The following is a 17,544-nucleotide window of genomic DNA, read 5'->3' on the forward strand; positions in this document are numbered from 1 at the left end:
AGCAGTAACAGCACTAATTTTGAGAACCACACTGAGGAGGTGTTTCCTAACTGAGTGAATCCACTTTTTGAACAAATCAGTCATTGACGTAATAAATTATTATTTTTTTGTTTTTTCCCCTCTATTTCACGTCTATACCGATCTCACTATACAGTTGTGTGAGGGTGTATGTCTAAGAATGTGTATGCCTTCATTTTGCTAGGCATGGCAAATTATTTTATATATGCATGTTTTAATTATAACTGTGAAGCAACAACATTGCTATTAAATGTACTATATAAATAAATAAAAGTTGAAGTTAAGTTCAAATTCCATTGTATTTTGGTGGCTTGATTTTGTAAACAACTTCAAAAACATTGCAAAAAAAAATGTTTTGAAGAATGTTTTGGTCAATTTAGTCAGCTTTTTCTTTGAAAAAGAAAGAAACTTTGAGAAGAACGATAATGGAACGGTCTCCATGCAATAGTAAGGCTTTACTCTCTGTACACATATCCTTAAGTACAATGGTACAAGGGTGTCCCTTTCAAAACTTGCTCGTGAGAAATGTTATGTTTATTGCCCCCCCAACATTTAGATAGAAACATGTACCTTTACACTCCTAATACACACAGGCATACACATTTTTATGAATTGCATTATATAGTTATGCAAAATCCTAAATTTGAGAATCTCTGTTTCAATTTATGATTGGAATTCTAATTAAATTTGACACATCCAACCAGAAGTTGAATTTGAATGATGGAAATACGAATGTATTGAATTGCAATTCAAATAATTTACATATCTGTTTTTATTTCTATGAAATTTTCAAATTCAAGTCTTTAAAAAACTTTTAGTCTTTTTTTTTTTAACTGTTAGAAAAAATAAAAAAAATTAGTACATGATTACACAATTTAATTAGAATAAAAAATGGCATTGTCATAGAATTTTTTGAATGGTGCTCACCTCACCTCATAATTTTAAATTAAGGTGTGATTAATCACAGAAAAATGTGCAATCAATTATAATTCTGATTCACAGCTCTAGTCCCAATATACCTACAATTCCTGAAGATTGTTGAGATATACTAAAAGCACACACACAAACACACGCACATTGACCGTTTCTCATTTTGTTCTTTAGGAAAGTGCAATTAGTGAGTAGAAGCTGTACAGAGACAAATGGCTGTGCAGTAAATCTGTGTTTTTGTCATTAAAGTGATAGTTAGGGATAGTGCATTAATCAATATTATTGAGAATTTTGGTGGAATGGACTAACAATGGATGGACAGAAATCTCTCAGGTTTCTTTGAAAAACCTCTTATATACAATATTTATATTATTGTATGTGTTTCAAAGAATAATTAAAGTGAAGCAGTCAGTCAAGTTTTCCACTTCCACTTTCCACATGATTTGCACTTCAATAAAAGATGTATTATATATATATATATATTTGTGTGTGTGTGTGTGTAAACTTGACTGACTGCTTCCCTTCCACTTTAAAGTCTTATTAATGATGACATAATTTTTATTTTTGGGTAAACTTCCCTTTAAGATGTATTCTGTCTTGTTGTCTCTTTATTATAAATATGAATTCGCTCTGTTATTTAATTTTACTTCATCAATTCTCTTGTCAAGCTTTGATTAACCCTCTGGAGTCTAAGGGTATTTTTGGGGCCTGGAGAAGTTTTGTCATGCCCTGACATTTGTGCTTTTTTCAGTTTCTTATAAATATCTAAATGGGTAAAGTCTAATCTCACTGTAATCAGCACAAACTGGGCTATAATAATACGTGAAATACATGTATGTACATGATTGTGTTTTTGAGAAAAAAAATATTATGCGTGGTTAGTGAAAAACTAAAAATGTTAAAACACTTGAAAAAGGACATAAAACACATAAAGAACAATGGTTCCCGGGATTTTTGAGAACTGGAGCTTGTAGCCTAGAATTTTTATTTCTAAATTATGTAAAAATCATCTTGTTTACTCACTCACAGAAAACAATATATTGATTTAAATTTTCTAAGACACTTTTTGTTGGTAAAAGTCATATGCGAGTAGGCGTCAACTATCATGAATATCATTGTGATTTACACCTGAGAAGACAAAGACCTGCATAATGAGCCTCTCAGTCATCTGTGCCATTGAGAGGGAAGAGTTACAAGAAAGAATGTGAGGACAAAATAAAAGTATATAATTTTATGTTTGTAGTTTATTAGGAATATATTTAATTATCCCACAACATAATTTAATATCCACTTGGGGGAGCAGTTAAACAGTTTATCAGGAACAATCAAAGCTGATTTTCAAACTAATTGTTTTGCATCTTTACTCCAGTCACACAATCCTTCAGAAATCCTTTTAACAATCTTATTTTCTACAAAAAAAAAAAAAAAACATTTATTGTTATTATTATTATCATTATTATTAATGTTGAAAAGAGCTGAGAATATTTTTCTGGGTTTTTAGGGGGAATAAATTGAAAGAAACGCATTGTTCTCTTACGAGAGCTCTCTCGTACTGCGTCTTAGCTAGACGCTACGGGAAAAGTCTCTTTTCACGAAATACTGAAGCAAAAAATTATCCTTAATTTTGTATTTTTGTAAAGCGCATTTGCAGCAGTACACAGCCATAGGCGAGACGGCTCGTTCGCTCATTGGCTTGTTCTGCGGCAACTCCACAGCCTATCGAGCGCGGGCTGATGCAACATCAGACCATTAAGGGCGCTTCGCGCCCTTCTTGCCACTTCCCGCCGAAACGGGTGTGGCCCAACCTATAAAAGGAGCTGGAAAAGGCTGACTCACCTGATTTTTCATCTCTTCAGCGAAGCTCACGCATCGCTGGATCACGGAGGAAGCAAGCGCCGTCTGAGAAAGCATATCAGCAGGACGAGCCATTCTGAAGCTGCTGGCATCGCCGCCTTCCACTGCCGTTCCTGCTGCGCTATCCGGCGCCTATATCCTTTCAATTCTGTTATATCCAGCTGTTCTTTATGTGTGTGTGTGTTCGCCCTGCGACACACACTCGTAAAAGAGCTCGCGTCTTTTTTAAGATGCCTTCCTGCGGCTCGTCAGAGCCCCACTCAGCGAGGGAGACCGGTACGTCATCTGTGTCTCCTGCCTGGGTGAAGATAATGCAGCGCTCGCGCTCGCTGACGGCGGATGCCCCCACTGTGAGCTGTTGCCATGGTGACTCTGAGGACTCGCCTGGCCTTTTTCTCTGAGCCTGCATTCTCCGCTGCGCTGAGGCGCCGTAAAAGCATCGCTTCCAGCGAATTCCGGAACCGTCTTCAGCTCAACCGAGCTCGTCGGTTCGCCCTGCTTCACCGGCCCCCCCTGCATCGCTTCCCGGTGAGCAGCGCCCGCTGTTTGCCGTGCGTCGTCCGAGGAAGTCGATCTCAGGGCCGCGTCGGGGGAAGAGGACACGCGCTCTCTGCTAGCTTCGGTCAGTGAGGGCTTGGCGAGCTCAGAGGATCTCGCGCCTTCTGCTCAGAAGCCCAGCAGACGAGCTGACATGGAGAAGGAGCCGGGGCGAATGCTCGCGTTGGTCGCGACGAGTCTCGGCCGCGAGTGGTCTGCACCAGCGCACCCCCCTCTCGTTCCCGGCTGGATGGTATTTCCCTTTCGGATGAGCGTACTTCTCAAAGCCCGCCTCATTTCTTCCTGAGCTTCACGAAGAGGTGGCAAAGGCTTGGAACGCTCCATATTCAGCGCGAACTCGTATGTCTGTCTCACTAGCATTCTCCACACTGATGATGCTAAAAACCGGAACTACCAGTCACTTCCGCCGGTGGAACAGGCGATAGCCACGCACCTTTGTCCGCCCTCTGCTGGACGGCGGCAAAAGCGGTGTTGCCATCTAAAGCCTGCTGTGTGACGCTGCGGCTGCACTACTCGCGATGGCTGCTTCATCGAAGCGCAGGTGTACGAGTTCCGCTGTGGCCGAGCTCTCACCCAAGCGCGCCGCTGTTTCAGTTCCAGGAATTGTGACTGTCTCAGCGTTTTCTGCAATGCGCAAGCCTGCACAGTTGCCCGCTTGCCTGCACACAAAAGCCGTTATCACAACAGCTTCAGCAACGCAGCTCGAGACCCCCGTTCTCGCTCTACCGGCCGTCGCCCCGCGCCGCGGGGACCGCGGCAGAGGATTACGGTGAGGCCGGGAGCCCCGAAGCCATCCTAGGAAAGCCATCTATGCATGCTGCATGACGCTGCGTCTGCACTACGCACGATGGCTGCTTCATCGAAGCGCCGGTGTACGAGTTCCGGTGTGGCCGGGCTCTCACCTAAGCGCGCCGCTGTTTCAGTTCCAGAGATTGTGACTGTTTCAGCGTCTTTTGCAATGCGCAAGCCTGTGCGGTTGCCCGCTTGCCTGCACACAAAAACCGTTATCACGGCTACCCAGATATTTCCCGAAAAAGGTGTAATTTCTGGTGTCCCGGCCACGGCCGATGGTGCTATAAATGTAGTGACGATGCCCACTGCTCAGTGCCCATCTCCACATATAAGCACAGCCCTTCACACAGGGCTCGCGCCCATAAAAGCGACTCAAGTCGATCACGCACACTGCATAGTAAGCGTGCCCACCCCTCAGTGCCCACAATTACTATGTCACACGCGTCATTTGGTTTCTGTTAAAACAAAACCCGTGCACGTTCATCCGGCCACGGCCGATGGTGCTATAAATGTAGTGACGATGCCCACTCCTCAGTGCCCATCTCCACATGTAAGCACAGCCCTGCACACAGGGCCTGCGCCCATAAAAGTGACTCAAGTCGATCGCGCACACTGCATAGTAAGCGTGCCCACCCCTCAGTGCCCACAATTACTATGTCACACGCGTCATGTGGTTTCTGTAAAAACAAAACCCGTGCACGCTCGTCCGGCCACGGCCGATGGTGCTATAAATGCAGTGACGATGCCCACTCCTCAGTGCCCATCTCCACATGTAAGCACAGCCCTGCACACAGGGCTCGCGCACATAAGATCGACACAGATCGGTCGAGCGCGCCGCATAGTAGACGTGCCCACTCCCCAGTGCCCACATACACTATGTCACATACGGCGCGTGGCTTCTGTAAAAACGAGGCCCGTGCACGTACGCTCTGCACAGGCAGACAGCGAGTTGAAAGTGGTAAATGTGCACATATGCAGCCCACAGTTACTCGCAGACATATCGAGTCCCACGGGACCTGCTCAGCCTTCCCCCAGTCGGTTAAGCGCCGGGACGGGGTCGAGGAGGAGCGATCTGCCCGCTGTGATCAGCGCGCTCCCCGCCTCAAATGCGCAGCACACCCGAGCGCCGCCGTTGCCCGGGCAACAGAGCGTGCTTCGCATCCAGCCCTTAGCCATTTATGCAGATGCATGGTCAGCGCTTCCAGGGGTTTCAGATTGGGTGCTAGGCATTATAAAGAGAGGCTATTCGCTACAGTTTGAAAAGCGCGGAGGGCGTCGAAACTATGGTAAAAACAGAAGTAGCACACATACTTCGGGCCGAAATATCAAAACTGTTGAGCAAAGGGGCTGTAGAGCCTGTGTTGGATTATTTGGACGACTGGCTGGTTCTGGCCCGATCACGAGCGGAGCTCGTGGACCACAGGGCCGTTTTACTCGATCACCTCGAGAAGCTCGGCCTCAGTGTCAATTGGACGAAGAGTTCGCTGAACCCCAGTCAGACGATACTGTTTCTGGGTATAGTTCTGATCTCGTGTTCCATGACGGCACGGCTGTCACCACAGTGCGTGATGGGCATTCAGCGCGCAGAGAGTTCTTTCCGCTGCGGCGCGACCGTGTCGCTCAAACACTGTCAGAAGAAGCTGGGCCTCATGGCCTCAGCATCTCCGGCTCTGCAGCTGGGCCTGCTCCGCATGCGCCCCCTGCAGTTCTGGCTGAAGACGCGGGTGCCGCGCAGAGCGTGGGCGTCTGGCCGGCGGCATCTCAAGGTCAATCAGAGCTGTGTCACAGCTCTGGCACCTTGGACAGCGAACGGCTGGTACCGATCAGGTGTAAGCCTGGGGACTTCCCCGAATGTGAAGATGGTGTCGACGGACGCCTCCACTTCGGGATGGGGAGCGCTGCTCGAGGGCAGACCGTCCTTTGGCCTATGGTCAGAACGGGAAAAGCTCTATCATATCAACTGTCTGGAAATGCTGGCAGTGGAGAACGAGCTGATGCGCTTTTGTCCCCAAATCAAGGATCACCACGTCTTAGTCCGTTCGGGCAACATGTCTGTGGTGTCCTACATAAACCGCCAGGGTGGCCTCAGGTCCTACATTTATCAGGTTCTATAACCTGGAGGTTCCCGCCTTGCAAGCAAGGCTGCTGTCGGTATAGTCGAATCAGGGCCCTGAGGGGAATTCTGAGTTCATGAGCGCTATGCGCTGCCGACTGTTATATGGGCAGTATTGCGTAAGACCCGCATTGCCACATTGGTCAGGCTTTGCCTCGGCTGTGTGATGTCATATTGCCGCATCTACGGATGCTGCTAGATATGGGACGGAGGGCTTTCCCCCTTTTCTGTCCTGGACTCTCTGTGAGTCCCTCAGGTGACTGTGCACTGTAAATCCTGGGCGTTGCTTCAGGTTTATTGGTGTGTGATCCCTGCGCGCACGGCGTTTTGCATTGGGTTCCCGTAGCGTCTTAGCTAAGACGCAGTACGAGAGAGCTCTCATAAGAGAACGTACTCGGTTACTAAACGTAACCTCGGTTCTCTCTAGAAGAGCGAACGAGTATTGCGTTCTCTGCCGTACGCACGATTCACTCTGGTTCGCTTCGGCGATAAAAAAAATCAAGTGAGTCAGCCTTTTTTGAGCTCCTTTTATAGGTTGGGCCACATCAGTTTCGGCGGGAAGTGGCAAGAAGGGCGCGAAGCGCCCTTATTGGTCTGATGTTGCATCAGCCCGCGCTCGATAGGCTGTGCAGTTGCCGCAGAACAAGCCAATGAGCGAACAAACCGTCTCGCCTATGGCTGTGTACTGCTGCAAATGCGCTTTACAAAAATACAAAATTAAGGATAATTTTTTGCTTCAGTATTTCGTGAAAAGAGACTTTTCCCGTAGCGTCTTAGCTAAGACGCAGTACTCGTTCGCTCTTCTAGAGAGAACCGAAGTTACGTTTAGTAACCGAGTGCGTTTTTACATTTGTTACAGTTATCTATTTGTTACATTTATATTATTTACATCAAGCTTTTGAATGGTATAGTATTGTATATTGTTATTGAAACTTCATAATGTTTCACTTGATTATACATTTAGTCAGGAATTATAGTTCGGAAAAAGTATTTGGAAAAAAGTCTAACTAGTAAAATGTTTACACGTTATATGAAAACTAGTACAAGTATATAAATAAATAAAAAGAGACTTACTCATGTTTATGATCTCTGCTGAATAAAGTGCTTCATTCTTTTTTTTTCTGAGGAAATCCATTTCTCAAATCCTCAACCACATCACATCTTTTTGGGGTGATTTATGTCTTTATTCCTCTCATCACGAAGCAAACAGTAAAAGAAAAACTTGAAGAACAGTCTGGCTGTGTTTTCTTCTGTTATGGGCGTATTCAAGCCGTGCGCTTCAGTTTGAATCTGAATAGCGTGTTCAGCGCGGGGGCGTGGTCACATTAGATATAATGAAGGGAGACATGAAAAACAGACATCGCGTTGTTTTCATATGGATTACTTTATCACAGAATATCTCTCTCATGTCTTTTCGTTGAGTATTCACGGAGTTACAGTTCATTTTAATGACGTGTTTGTAAAAGAAGATCAGCGCAGACAAAGGCTGCAGACAGCACACCTTGTTTGTTATCTTTTTTTTATAAGTGCACAAAGTTTTGTTGTTATCATGTCTGTATCCAAAAAAACTAGACCCTTTACAGATTCGATTGATGTATTGCTCTTATCTGTACGATTAAAACTGAAAGTGTAATTTAAGTTCTTTTCGGGGTTATCAGGAGAAAATGACTCAAAATGCGTATCCGCGTTAATCGACTTCAGAGGGAATAGTTTTTGATGGATCTTATTTGGTTGTCTTTAAAGAGTAACTAAACCCTAAACCAACTTTTTTTAGTTAATGATCTATAAGAATGGGGCTTTATTAGTGCTGTTCATTGATTCGAGTAACTTTTTTGACATTTTTAGTATAAAGTGTTTTAATTCTACAATATATGGTGTAAAAATGTCTGAGTGCTGCCCTCTTCAGGTTGCACGGTGGCTACTGCAGTTGATTTTTCCTATTGGATGTTGCGGTGGCAAGTGACGTAAGCGGTGGCAGGTGACGTAAGCAGTTTCCAGCTCACCACGCCCCTTGGTATGAGCTACCACGCCCTTGGCAGTATAAAACCATCTTTTTCTGTCAAAATCACTGTAGTGAGTCGGGAGTTGGAATTGCGATTATTGAAAACGACCAGGATAGACTATTATAGCATCTATTTAGCATAGCAATTATATAGTTATTTAGATTATTTTGTGTAGCCTATGTAGTTAATTAGCATAGTTTTTAGTGTAATGTTAGTATTGTTAGAAGCACAGTTAGTTAATAGCATAGTATTGCATCAGTTAGGATAGCTTCAAGTTGGCGTAGATTTGTCTGTATTTAGTACAGTGGTCAGGATGGTACGTAGGTGTAGTGTTGCTGGTTGCATGCACTTGGCCTGGAAGACCGCGAGTTCCCGCCTAGAGCTGGAGTGTGCAAACTGCATTTTACGCGGGATTGCTTCTCCAACACAATGGAGGTGGAAATGGGCTTCTCCACACAGCTCGCGCTGAAAAGCGACGCGGTGCGGGAGTTAAGACCGCATTTTGAGCCAGCGGCTCGAATTGATATGAACAGCTACCTCGACATCCTCCACTTCAGGTGAAGGTGTGGGAGAAAAGTCCTCTACTTCAAATGATCGCTCTGTTGCAAAGCTACTTGCATCATTACAGTCACTCTCCATTTTAGCGTCTCTGACAGCAGCTGTCAATCAATCCGTCATTGCGGGTCTAAGGTTCACGCCGCACTCGCTCAGCCCCGCCCTAGGTTCGTCCCCTATATCTCCGCTGTGATCTGCTCAGTTTTCAGCATTTTTCAAATATTGCCAGTGGGTGGAGTCAGGCCTTGACCAGGGGTTTAGTTACCCTTTAAAAAGAGGACAATCTTTAACTATTCATTACTTTAATGTTATGTCAGTCCTGTATGACATATATGTTTTATGGTAATTAAATGGGTCTTTAGACAGATCTCATGTATTGCTTTCTGATGAATAGATTTCAGCATAGGGTTTATGAGTCTTTAATGACACTGATGTGCAACTGTGATTTGATTTATATTCAGTTTGCATTAATATGTATATCATACAGGCTAATGCAGTTTAATTCATGTACTGCAATTTAGACAATATGCACTCAGCTTATTAAAAATAGAAATTGTGCATCATCCATTCAGGGTGGTTTTAACTCTGTGTGTGTGATAAATGTGACATCTCTAATTTAACTGATTATTGGAGAGCTGAAGGGTTAAAGGTTTCACATGACCTTGATTCATTGTATTTGTTTAGAATCTATCATGTATCTATAGATCAGGCGGCTATATCTTTGGCCATTATCGCTGAGTCTAAATTATAATAGCAGCTATATTGAGTTTTCTGTAGTGTAATATGAGAACACAATGATCATATCTCCTCAGTAATGACCTCACAGAAATCAAGCATCTTGCAGTTTCTCTGCACCAGGGCTGACGAAATTGTTTTGTGTTTGTGTGTGTGAGATGCAGATCCCCTGATCTGCTGTCGTACAGTATGTATGACATGTGCCTGTTTCTTTTGCGAGCTTTTGATTCACGTCTAGGCTGCTTCTAAAAATAACAGCAAGCAGAGCGGGACAGCGGCCTGTCTCTGGAGAGAGAGAGAAAGAGAGAGACAGGACATGGGCTGTGCTCCTCTCGTTTTCTTTCTCCCTCTCTCGCTCTCTCCCCAGTCATTTTGTTCAGCAGCACAGTCGCGCCTCAGAGCAGCTGCTAACACACACACACACATTCACACACACACACAGACTCTGCAGCAAATGTAGTGGTACTCGCAATGAAACCGTGGACAGAGTGAGAAAAAATCCACAGAGAGAGAGGTAAGGAAAAAGATAGACTTGAACAAAACAGACGCAAAAAGGAAACATACAGTACATTTCTAGGCAGAAGTACAGAAGAAGACGTCTACTGGACAGGATTCAGAATCAGCACATGTGAAAGAGACACGTTCACAGCGGTCAGATGCCTGTATTCAAGGTACACCTGCTTTACTGCTAATGGGATCAAAACTGAGCTTTTACCCCTGATATAACACAGTTTGTGTGCATGAGTGTGTGTGTCCGGGAATAGATGGCTCTAAAGCTGCACGGTTTACCTTGCTGTTTTATCAGGTTTATTTTATTAAATGTGGAGCTGACATTTATGTTGCAGTTTCATTTAATATCACAACAGATTTCAGTAAAGTTTACATTTTATATTTTCAATTATTATTTTTGATTTTTACAATTTTATTTTTACTTAAAAAAAAACTTTATATTATACAATATATTATATTATTATAATATGTAATATTTTGTGGATATTGTTTTGGATTTATTTCCTTTTTTAGGAAGCAATATTTTTTTTAAATAAGCAATGACGTTTATGATGAGTGATGAACACTACATATTAAATGTTTACCATGGTCATATTTTATGCCTGTTTAAGTGTGTGTGTGTGTGTGTGTGTGTGTGTGTGTTTTATTGGTTATAAATGGGGCTTGCTGAGATAAGCAAGTGGTAAATTGTTAAATAAAGTTTCTTGTACTCATTTTCACATAGAGCAAAACATACACAGAGAGAGGTGACTTGCGTGATGACAGATTGCTTCATGAGGTTTATATGAGTGACATTTCCAACAAAGCTCACAGAGGCGAGGTAAACCACAACTGTATGAGACAGACATGAATGTCAGTCTGCAAAGGAAATGTCCTTTCAGGAAGTTTCTGATGTGCACATACCTGAAGACAATTTCTCAACTTGTTAGTTTTGAACACTTTCTGACATAGTTGTCTTGACAAGAAGTTTTGTTTTTTAAAAAAGCTGAAATTCAAATATCAGAAGTATTACTTTTTACAGTTGAATAGTTCAGATAATTTACCCATAAATTCTGTCATTATTTATGCACCTTCGTGTCAATCCAAACCTGTTTTGACATATTCTGTGAAACACAAAAGGAGAAATTAAGTGTTCATACTGCTCTTTTCCATACAAAGACAGAGCTATAAAAATAGTCCATATGACTGGAGTGCTATATTTGAAAGCATTCAGTAGCTGTTGTGTGAGTAATAAACCATATTTAAGTTCCTGAAAATCTTCCGTCATTGCTTGCGCAAATTCAGATATGCCGTGCCAAGACATGTCATGTCAGGTTTCACGTCAATGATAAGACACATTTAATTAATGTCAGTGAGGTCAAATATGGCATGATGTGTACGTTGCAATAGGACACACAGAGACACAATGACAAATTAGATGTAAGAGCTGCTTGTTTAACATAGAGGCATTTCATAGAGAAAAAAAGGGGGAGGGGGGTGGGAGGAAATCTAGACAGATAGATAGATAGATAGATAGATAGATAGATAGATAGATAGATAGATAGATAGATAGATAGATAGATAGATAGATAGCAGAGGTGGAAAGTAACGAATTACATTTACTCGCGTTACTGTAATTGAGTAGCTTTTTTGTGTACTAATACTTTTTAAAGTAAATTTTTAAATCTGTAATTTTACTTTTACTTAAGTATATTTTGTTTAAAGTATTGTACTTCGCTACATTTTAAAACACATTAATTACTGAGTAAAAAAAAAAATCGCTCCCTGGAAACTACGTCAGTAAATAATGGGCAGGAGGGCAAACTGGCGCTAAAATCACAAGAAAGATGCAGACGGTAGTGGTGGAAATTATGATTCTTTCTAGAGATTCGTTCATTTTCAGTTCGTTCACCAAAATGATTCGTTCAGAATCGTTCACTGATTCGTTCAGTGATCATTTCTTGGTATTACACAAAATATGCCAGCAGGTGGCGAAAAAAGAGTGTATTATGTGTTATGTCTTTAGTCAACGAACGTATTCACTTGTTACAAAAACTGATCTGGCTTTATTAAAATGTGTGTATAATCGCATTCAGTATATACAGTCTAATTAAGTTGTTCAGATGAACAAAGCACAAGGTTTTCTTGCCTAATTAGCATTTTAATTGTTTGGTCAGACAATTTGTATATTATATATTCACATTTTAAATCGGGGATTAAACGTGGAGTTGCTAAATATCAAAACAAGCGTATGTGCACAGTAACTGTAACTGCGCTTTGCATTTTGCGAGATTGACATGCTAAATGGCAGACTAACCCAGTTTACTCTCATTCATTTTGTTCACAAACGAGATAAGCGATGTACCAGTTAATTTCATTCACGAACGACATGTATCCGTTCATTCAGGTTCACGAATGACATGTGTGCCAGTTCAGTCATTTCATTCACGAACGAGATGTACTAAATCATTCAACTCGTTCACGAACGATAAGATCTCTAGATCTTGTTCAGACTCATATGAAACTCGTTAATTGAAGGGCGTATTCGCTCACTACATTCAACAAATCACATGCTCTGTCACATCTCATACTCAAAGGCTATTGGCTCGAGGTTGTAACTCTTTGACAGGATGGAATGGTTGTTACTCGGTTCACTGAGCTGCGCATGCGCTGCTTATAGCGCCGCACTGCTGTGGAGGGAGTAACTTCAGTGAACGAGAAATACGAGTCAGTGGATTTCGTGAACGAGAACGATTCGTTCAACTAAAAGATTCGTTCAAAAAGAACGATTCGTTCACGAACGACACATCACTAGCAGACGGTCAAAACAGGCGTTAGTGGTGCAGACACCGCTGAAAACGAAACCCCGTCATATTCTGAAGTTGAACTCGAAGGAAATGAAGTGAACCCCTGGCCATATGTATGCTCTATTATGCAGTGTAAGCTGTACTTGCCTAGGAAGACCAAACTAGCAGCTTATAAAATCTCGACAAGACATCAACCCTTCGCAAGAATGTAGAGCTAAGCTAAATGATTGCATCGTTGCATTGGTGGTTAAAATGAAGCTTTGACATTTTAGCAAGAGGTTTTGCACAAATTAGCCAAAAAGACAGTGGTGAGGAGTGTGCTATATATATATAGTCTGCAATAATATCATATTTTTTGTTTTAATGATGTGCGCGTGCATTTATAGTGCGTTCTTTCACTGTGTGATTCAGTATCCTAAAATGCATTTAGAATGATCACAAAATTGAAGATATAGGGGCAGAAAATTCACATATTTATATAATTTCATATATTAAATCAAAATCACACAAAGAATTCCGTCTTTTCCTCCAAGAATCATCATGAATATATACATACATACATATATATATATAACAGTTCAGTAAACAAGTTAATTAAGAGACTTGCGTTTTAGACACCATATTGCCTTTTTTAGCTCTATTTCTACAACAGAAAATAATTCCAAACACAGCCACCAAAGCACAGTTTTGCGTCTCTGAATGAATCAACCGTTTAAATGATTCGGTTCAATCGCAATGACTCACTTATTAACAGTGACTTGCTGACACATACTGGCCATTTTAATTTCACATTTAAAGTATCATTTTTTAAATAATGAATTTCTTATCATTTCAAATGAGTATTCAACATTTTATGTCTTGTATATCAAAACATTATTCATGCATTTGTAACTGCAGGTTAAATGCATTCTTGTCCTGCACTAAACAGTGTAATACATCTAAATGCCACTTCCAATGAATCTTCTGCATTTCCTCTGCATTAAAAGATGAGTTTGTTGATACTTATTTGCCTGGTAACAGCCCAAATGTTTTATTATTCTAAATAACTGATTCCTTTAATTAAATACAACTAGTTTGAGATTAATAGACCTATCCCAGGGGTGTCAAACTCAGTTCCTGGAGGGCCGTAGCCCTGCAGAGTTTAGTTCTAACCCTGCTCCAGCACACATATCATGTAGTTTTCAAATAAACCTAAATGATTAGATTAGCTGGATCAGGTGTGTTTAATTAGGGTTATATCTAAACTGTGCAGGACTGTGGCCCTCCAGGAACTGAGTTTGACACCCTTGGCCTGTCCCATTTTTGACTCCCTCCCACTGTTAAAATGTAACTAAGTAATTTTTACTCTGAGTAAATTTTAAATGAGCTACTTTTTACTTTTACTTGAGTTGATTTTTAGACTGGTACTTTTACTTGTACTTAAGTAAAATTTCATTAATGTAATGGTACTTTTACTTGAGTAGAATATTTTTGTACTCTTTCCACCTCTGATAGATAGATAGACAGACAGACAGATCCCCTGAGAACAGAGCAGATATTGATGATATTGCTTAAGTTAGACACAAGTTAAAGGAGGAGCTGGGGAGGAGGTAGGTTGTAAAGCAGTGTGCATTTGAATGAGCAAAGCTGACTGACTGAAGTGGTGTTTAAATAAGGCACCTTGTGTTTTTTATAATGTGTTTCTGTTTGAGAGAAAAAAAAATAAAAAAAAAATAATTGACTTACTGCATATGTCTTCGCAGTTGTAGTTTTTTAGTAGCAGTTAAATTGGTTTGCGCTTGTTTACTATTCTTGAGTGTCTCCTTTTTGGGCCATTTTGAGCAGCACAAGCAGAACAGATAGGACCTCTCTCTCTCTCTGTGTGTGTGTGTGTGTGTGTATAGTGGACGTTAATGATCGTGTATTCAGTCATACATGGAAGTCCAGCCAAGTGGCATGATGTCTTGAGTGAGGCTGGGGTGAGTGATCAGCGCTTAATAGTGTGTTTGTGAAAGCCACTTTCACACACACGCTCACACTTTCTCTCTCACTCTTTCTCTCTCTTTCCTTCCACTCATGATGTGTTTATGTGAAGAGGGTGACGCCCATTTGACCACTAGATTTCTCTCAGCTTTTTTTTCTCTCTTTGACTTCTTGCCGTCTCACAGAAGAAACTGGAATCTGCATGCACTGACACACACAAACATTTACACACACATGCAGATGCTCATCAGATTTTGATTATTGTGTCTTGACTGCATGTCCATCCTGACGGTGAGTGTGTGTTGATGGTGCACTTTACTTCTGTCTGTGTGTTTACAAGTGTTTCTGCGAAAGTGCTTTTGTCCTGTATGTGTGTTTGATGCTGTTGTGTAGAAGCTTACAGGAAGTTAAAAAGAGTCTGTGGAAAACATTAGTTTTTTCTCAGAGGTTGCTCTTTCATATCTCTAAAGGGATCATCTTTGTCTCGAATAACAATTGAAACTAATGTGTTGCAATACAGAGTGATAAACTAAATGTATCGAAAGAATGTGTGTTGAATGAAAAATGTTTGAGTTCGTATTGACATCTCAGACTTCTCTTAAATCTGAGCATGTTTTGAGACATTAAGAAGCATTTTTAAAAGAGACACTATTGATTTTAGAGACTATTATTATTATTATTATTATTTATTTTTTTAACAGAAACATCTTAGATGCAAAACCTCTTTTTAATGTAACTGCTGTCTAAGAGCAACAATTGATAAATTAAGGTGAGCTAAATTTTGTTGCGTCTGTTGAAGCCAATTGAATAATGGATCATCAGATCTTGTGGAGTCCATGCAACCTTCAGTGCTGCTCTCAATAAAGCAAAAGGAAGTCAAAAAACCCAAACCTTTAAACTATAAAGCCTACTGTATCATATTCTATACGCAAATTTCTAAGGCCTCTAAATTGTTAACATGATCAAAAATCTGCTGATAAACTTCTGCCTTCTGATTGATAGTTTAATTTTTAGCAAGTAAAAGATCTATTAGTATAATTGTACAAATATCCACCTTCAGCTTGTGGCTTTTTGCCATGAAATCTTTACTGGTTTTCATAAAGTAAATAAAATAATAACTTTTAGATTATTTGTAATATTTCAAGACGAAAACTTACTAGACTGATACTGAATTTCATACTTTTTGGCCATATAAATTTCAATACCTGCACCAAATTGCATGTTTTGCTAAGTTTGGACCTCTGATCAAAACTGAATATAACCAGCAAGTACATAGCCTACTGTATATTAAACTACATGTTGTGGCCCTTTCCAAGTGAACATGCATGATATTAAAAAGGACATCTACAGTACATTTGCTACTGCTTTTAGTTAAAACAAAGCTGTTCTGTTTATTTTGAATGTGATCAGCTTTTATCCTGACTCTGAAGCGAACCTCAAAAAGGCTTTTGTCCATGTTGTAGATGTAGCCTTCCAAGCTCTAATGAGAACAGGGCACAACCTAACTAGTTGTAACGCTTGTGGTTTGGACATTCCGACACAAAATAATCTGATGAATATTAATCTAAACCAAAATTCAGAACCATTAAAAAATTAAAGGTTAAAAATTTTCACAAAAAAACAAACAAACAAACAAACAAAAAAAACAAAAACACCTGTGAAAAATCAGTACCAACAAATTCCTTAATTTTAGCAGTATATGTAGGGCATGTTGTAACACTGCATTACAATGAGCCCCGCAATAAGAACTAGGCGATTCCATGTACTTGCAGAGATAATTCACATAATTCCCTTTTGTGTATTCTATTTACTGCAGCATGAGAAAGTATGGAGTCCCCCAAGGGTCATGTACAGTAGGATAATGATTTCTAATAATCTGGTGTCTACGGTTTTGCAGCCGGTGCTCTGTTTACCATGATTTTGTAAACACTTCCCTCATTTAAACAATTTGTGCACACAAATGTGTAATTTGAGCTCTCAATTTAGTAGTCTGTACTCTCAGATTTTACAACAGTGTACTCTGTATGGACAGGTTTGTAGCTTGATTTTGCTTTGCAGCTCATCCCCTCAATTTAGAAAAATTTAATGCTATAAGATGCTATATATTTTTCCTCCTTTGTTACTTCAGAGGGGATTTCTGTAAGAAACATTACCTGGATGTAAAATTATTACATGGATTTTACAGCATTTTTACCTTTCACAGTTGTTTGTGGATGGTATAGTGTCCTCAACTATATGTGATTTATTGGACATGTTTGTCTGTTTTCCTTTTTTTTTTTTAATAATTGTATTTAGCAAATGTATTATTTTATTTGGAAAAAGTGGCTTTTATTGACAGAATAGATTTTATTTTATTAGTTTATTTTAATTAGGTTACATCAAATCGTTAGAGGGTCAAATCTATCATTTGGTAATTATATGACATTTCACACCTATGAGTTACAACATTTCACTTCCTTTCTTTCATGAATCTTTAGCAAGCACAACCATGTTTGTTTGTGGAGGATAGGGAATGGTAATATTGGGCATGAGGGATCAAGAAAACAAGGCTTCCCTGTGGCGGCCATGTTAATGACTGCAGCGGGTGTCTTTATTGGGCCGAATGACTTTGTGATGACCTCCATGCCCTTCCATCTCTCTCTCTCTCTCTCTCTCTCTCTCGATTTTTTTTTTCAGAAATGCCTCCCATAACATCAAATTCAGTAGGATCATTAGGAAGAAGGAGGAT

The 17,544-nt window shown here is 40.7% G+C and overlaps 1 protein-coding gene across 4 annotated transcripts in view; it reads left to right on the forward strand.

The window, feature by feature from the left end:
* Positions 1-9,974: 9,974 nt before the first annotated feature.
* Positions 9,975-17,544, forward strand: part of LOC132132741 (regulator of G-protein signaling 3-like) — a 30,094-nt gene continuing 22,524 nt past the window's right edge. The window contains exons 1-2 of one of the 4 annotated variants that reach the window (XM_059545253.1): positions 9,975-10,229; positions 10,793-10,888. In XM_059545253.1, the coding sequence (XP_059401236.1) occupies positions 10,215-10,229; positions 10,793-10,888 (111 nt within the window). In that variant the 5' untranslated portion in view covers positions 9,975-10,214. Of the gene's footprint in view, positions 10,230-10,792; positions 10,889-14,983; positions 15,108-17,544 lie in introns of those variants that run through there. The other 3 variants (XM_059545262.1, XM_059545279.1, XM_059545271.1) reach the window with 3 other exon arrangements.

This window comes from Carassius carassius, chromosome 4, assembly GCF_963082965.1.
Source record: "Carassius carassius chromosome 4, fCarCar2.1, whole genome shotgun sequence".
Lineage (NCBI taxonomy): Eukaryota > Metazoa > Chordata > Actinopteri > Cypriniformes > Cyprinidae > Carassius > Carassius carassius.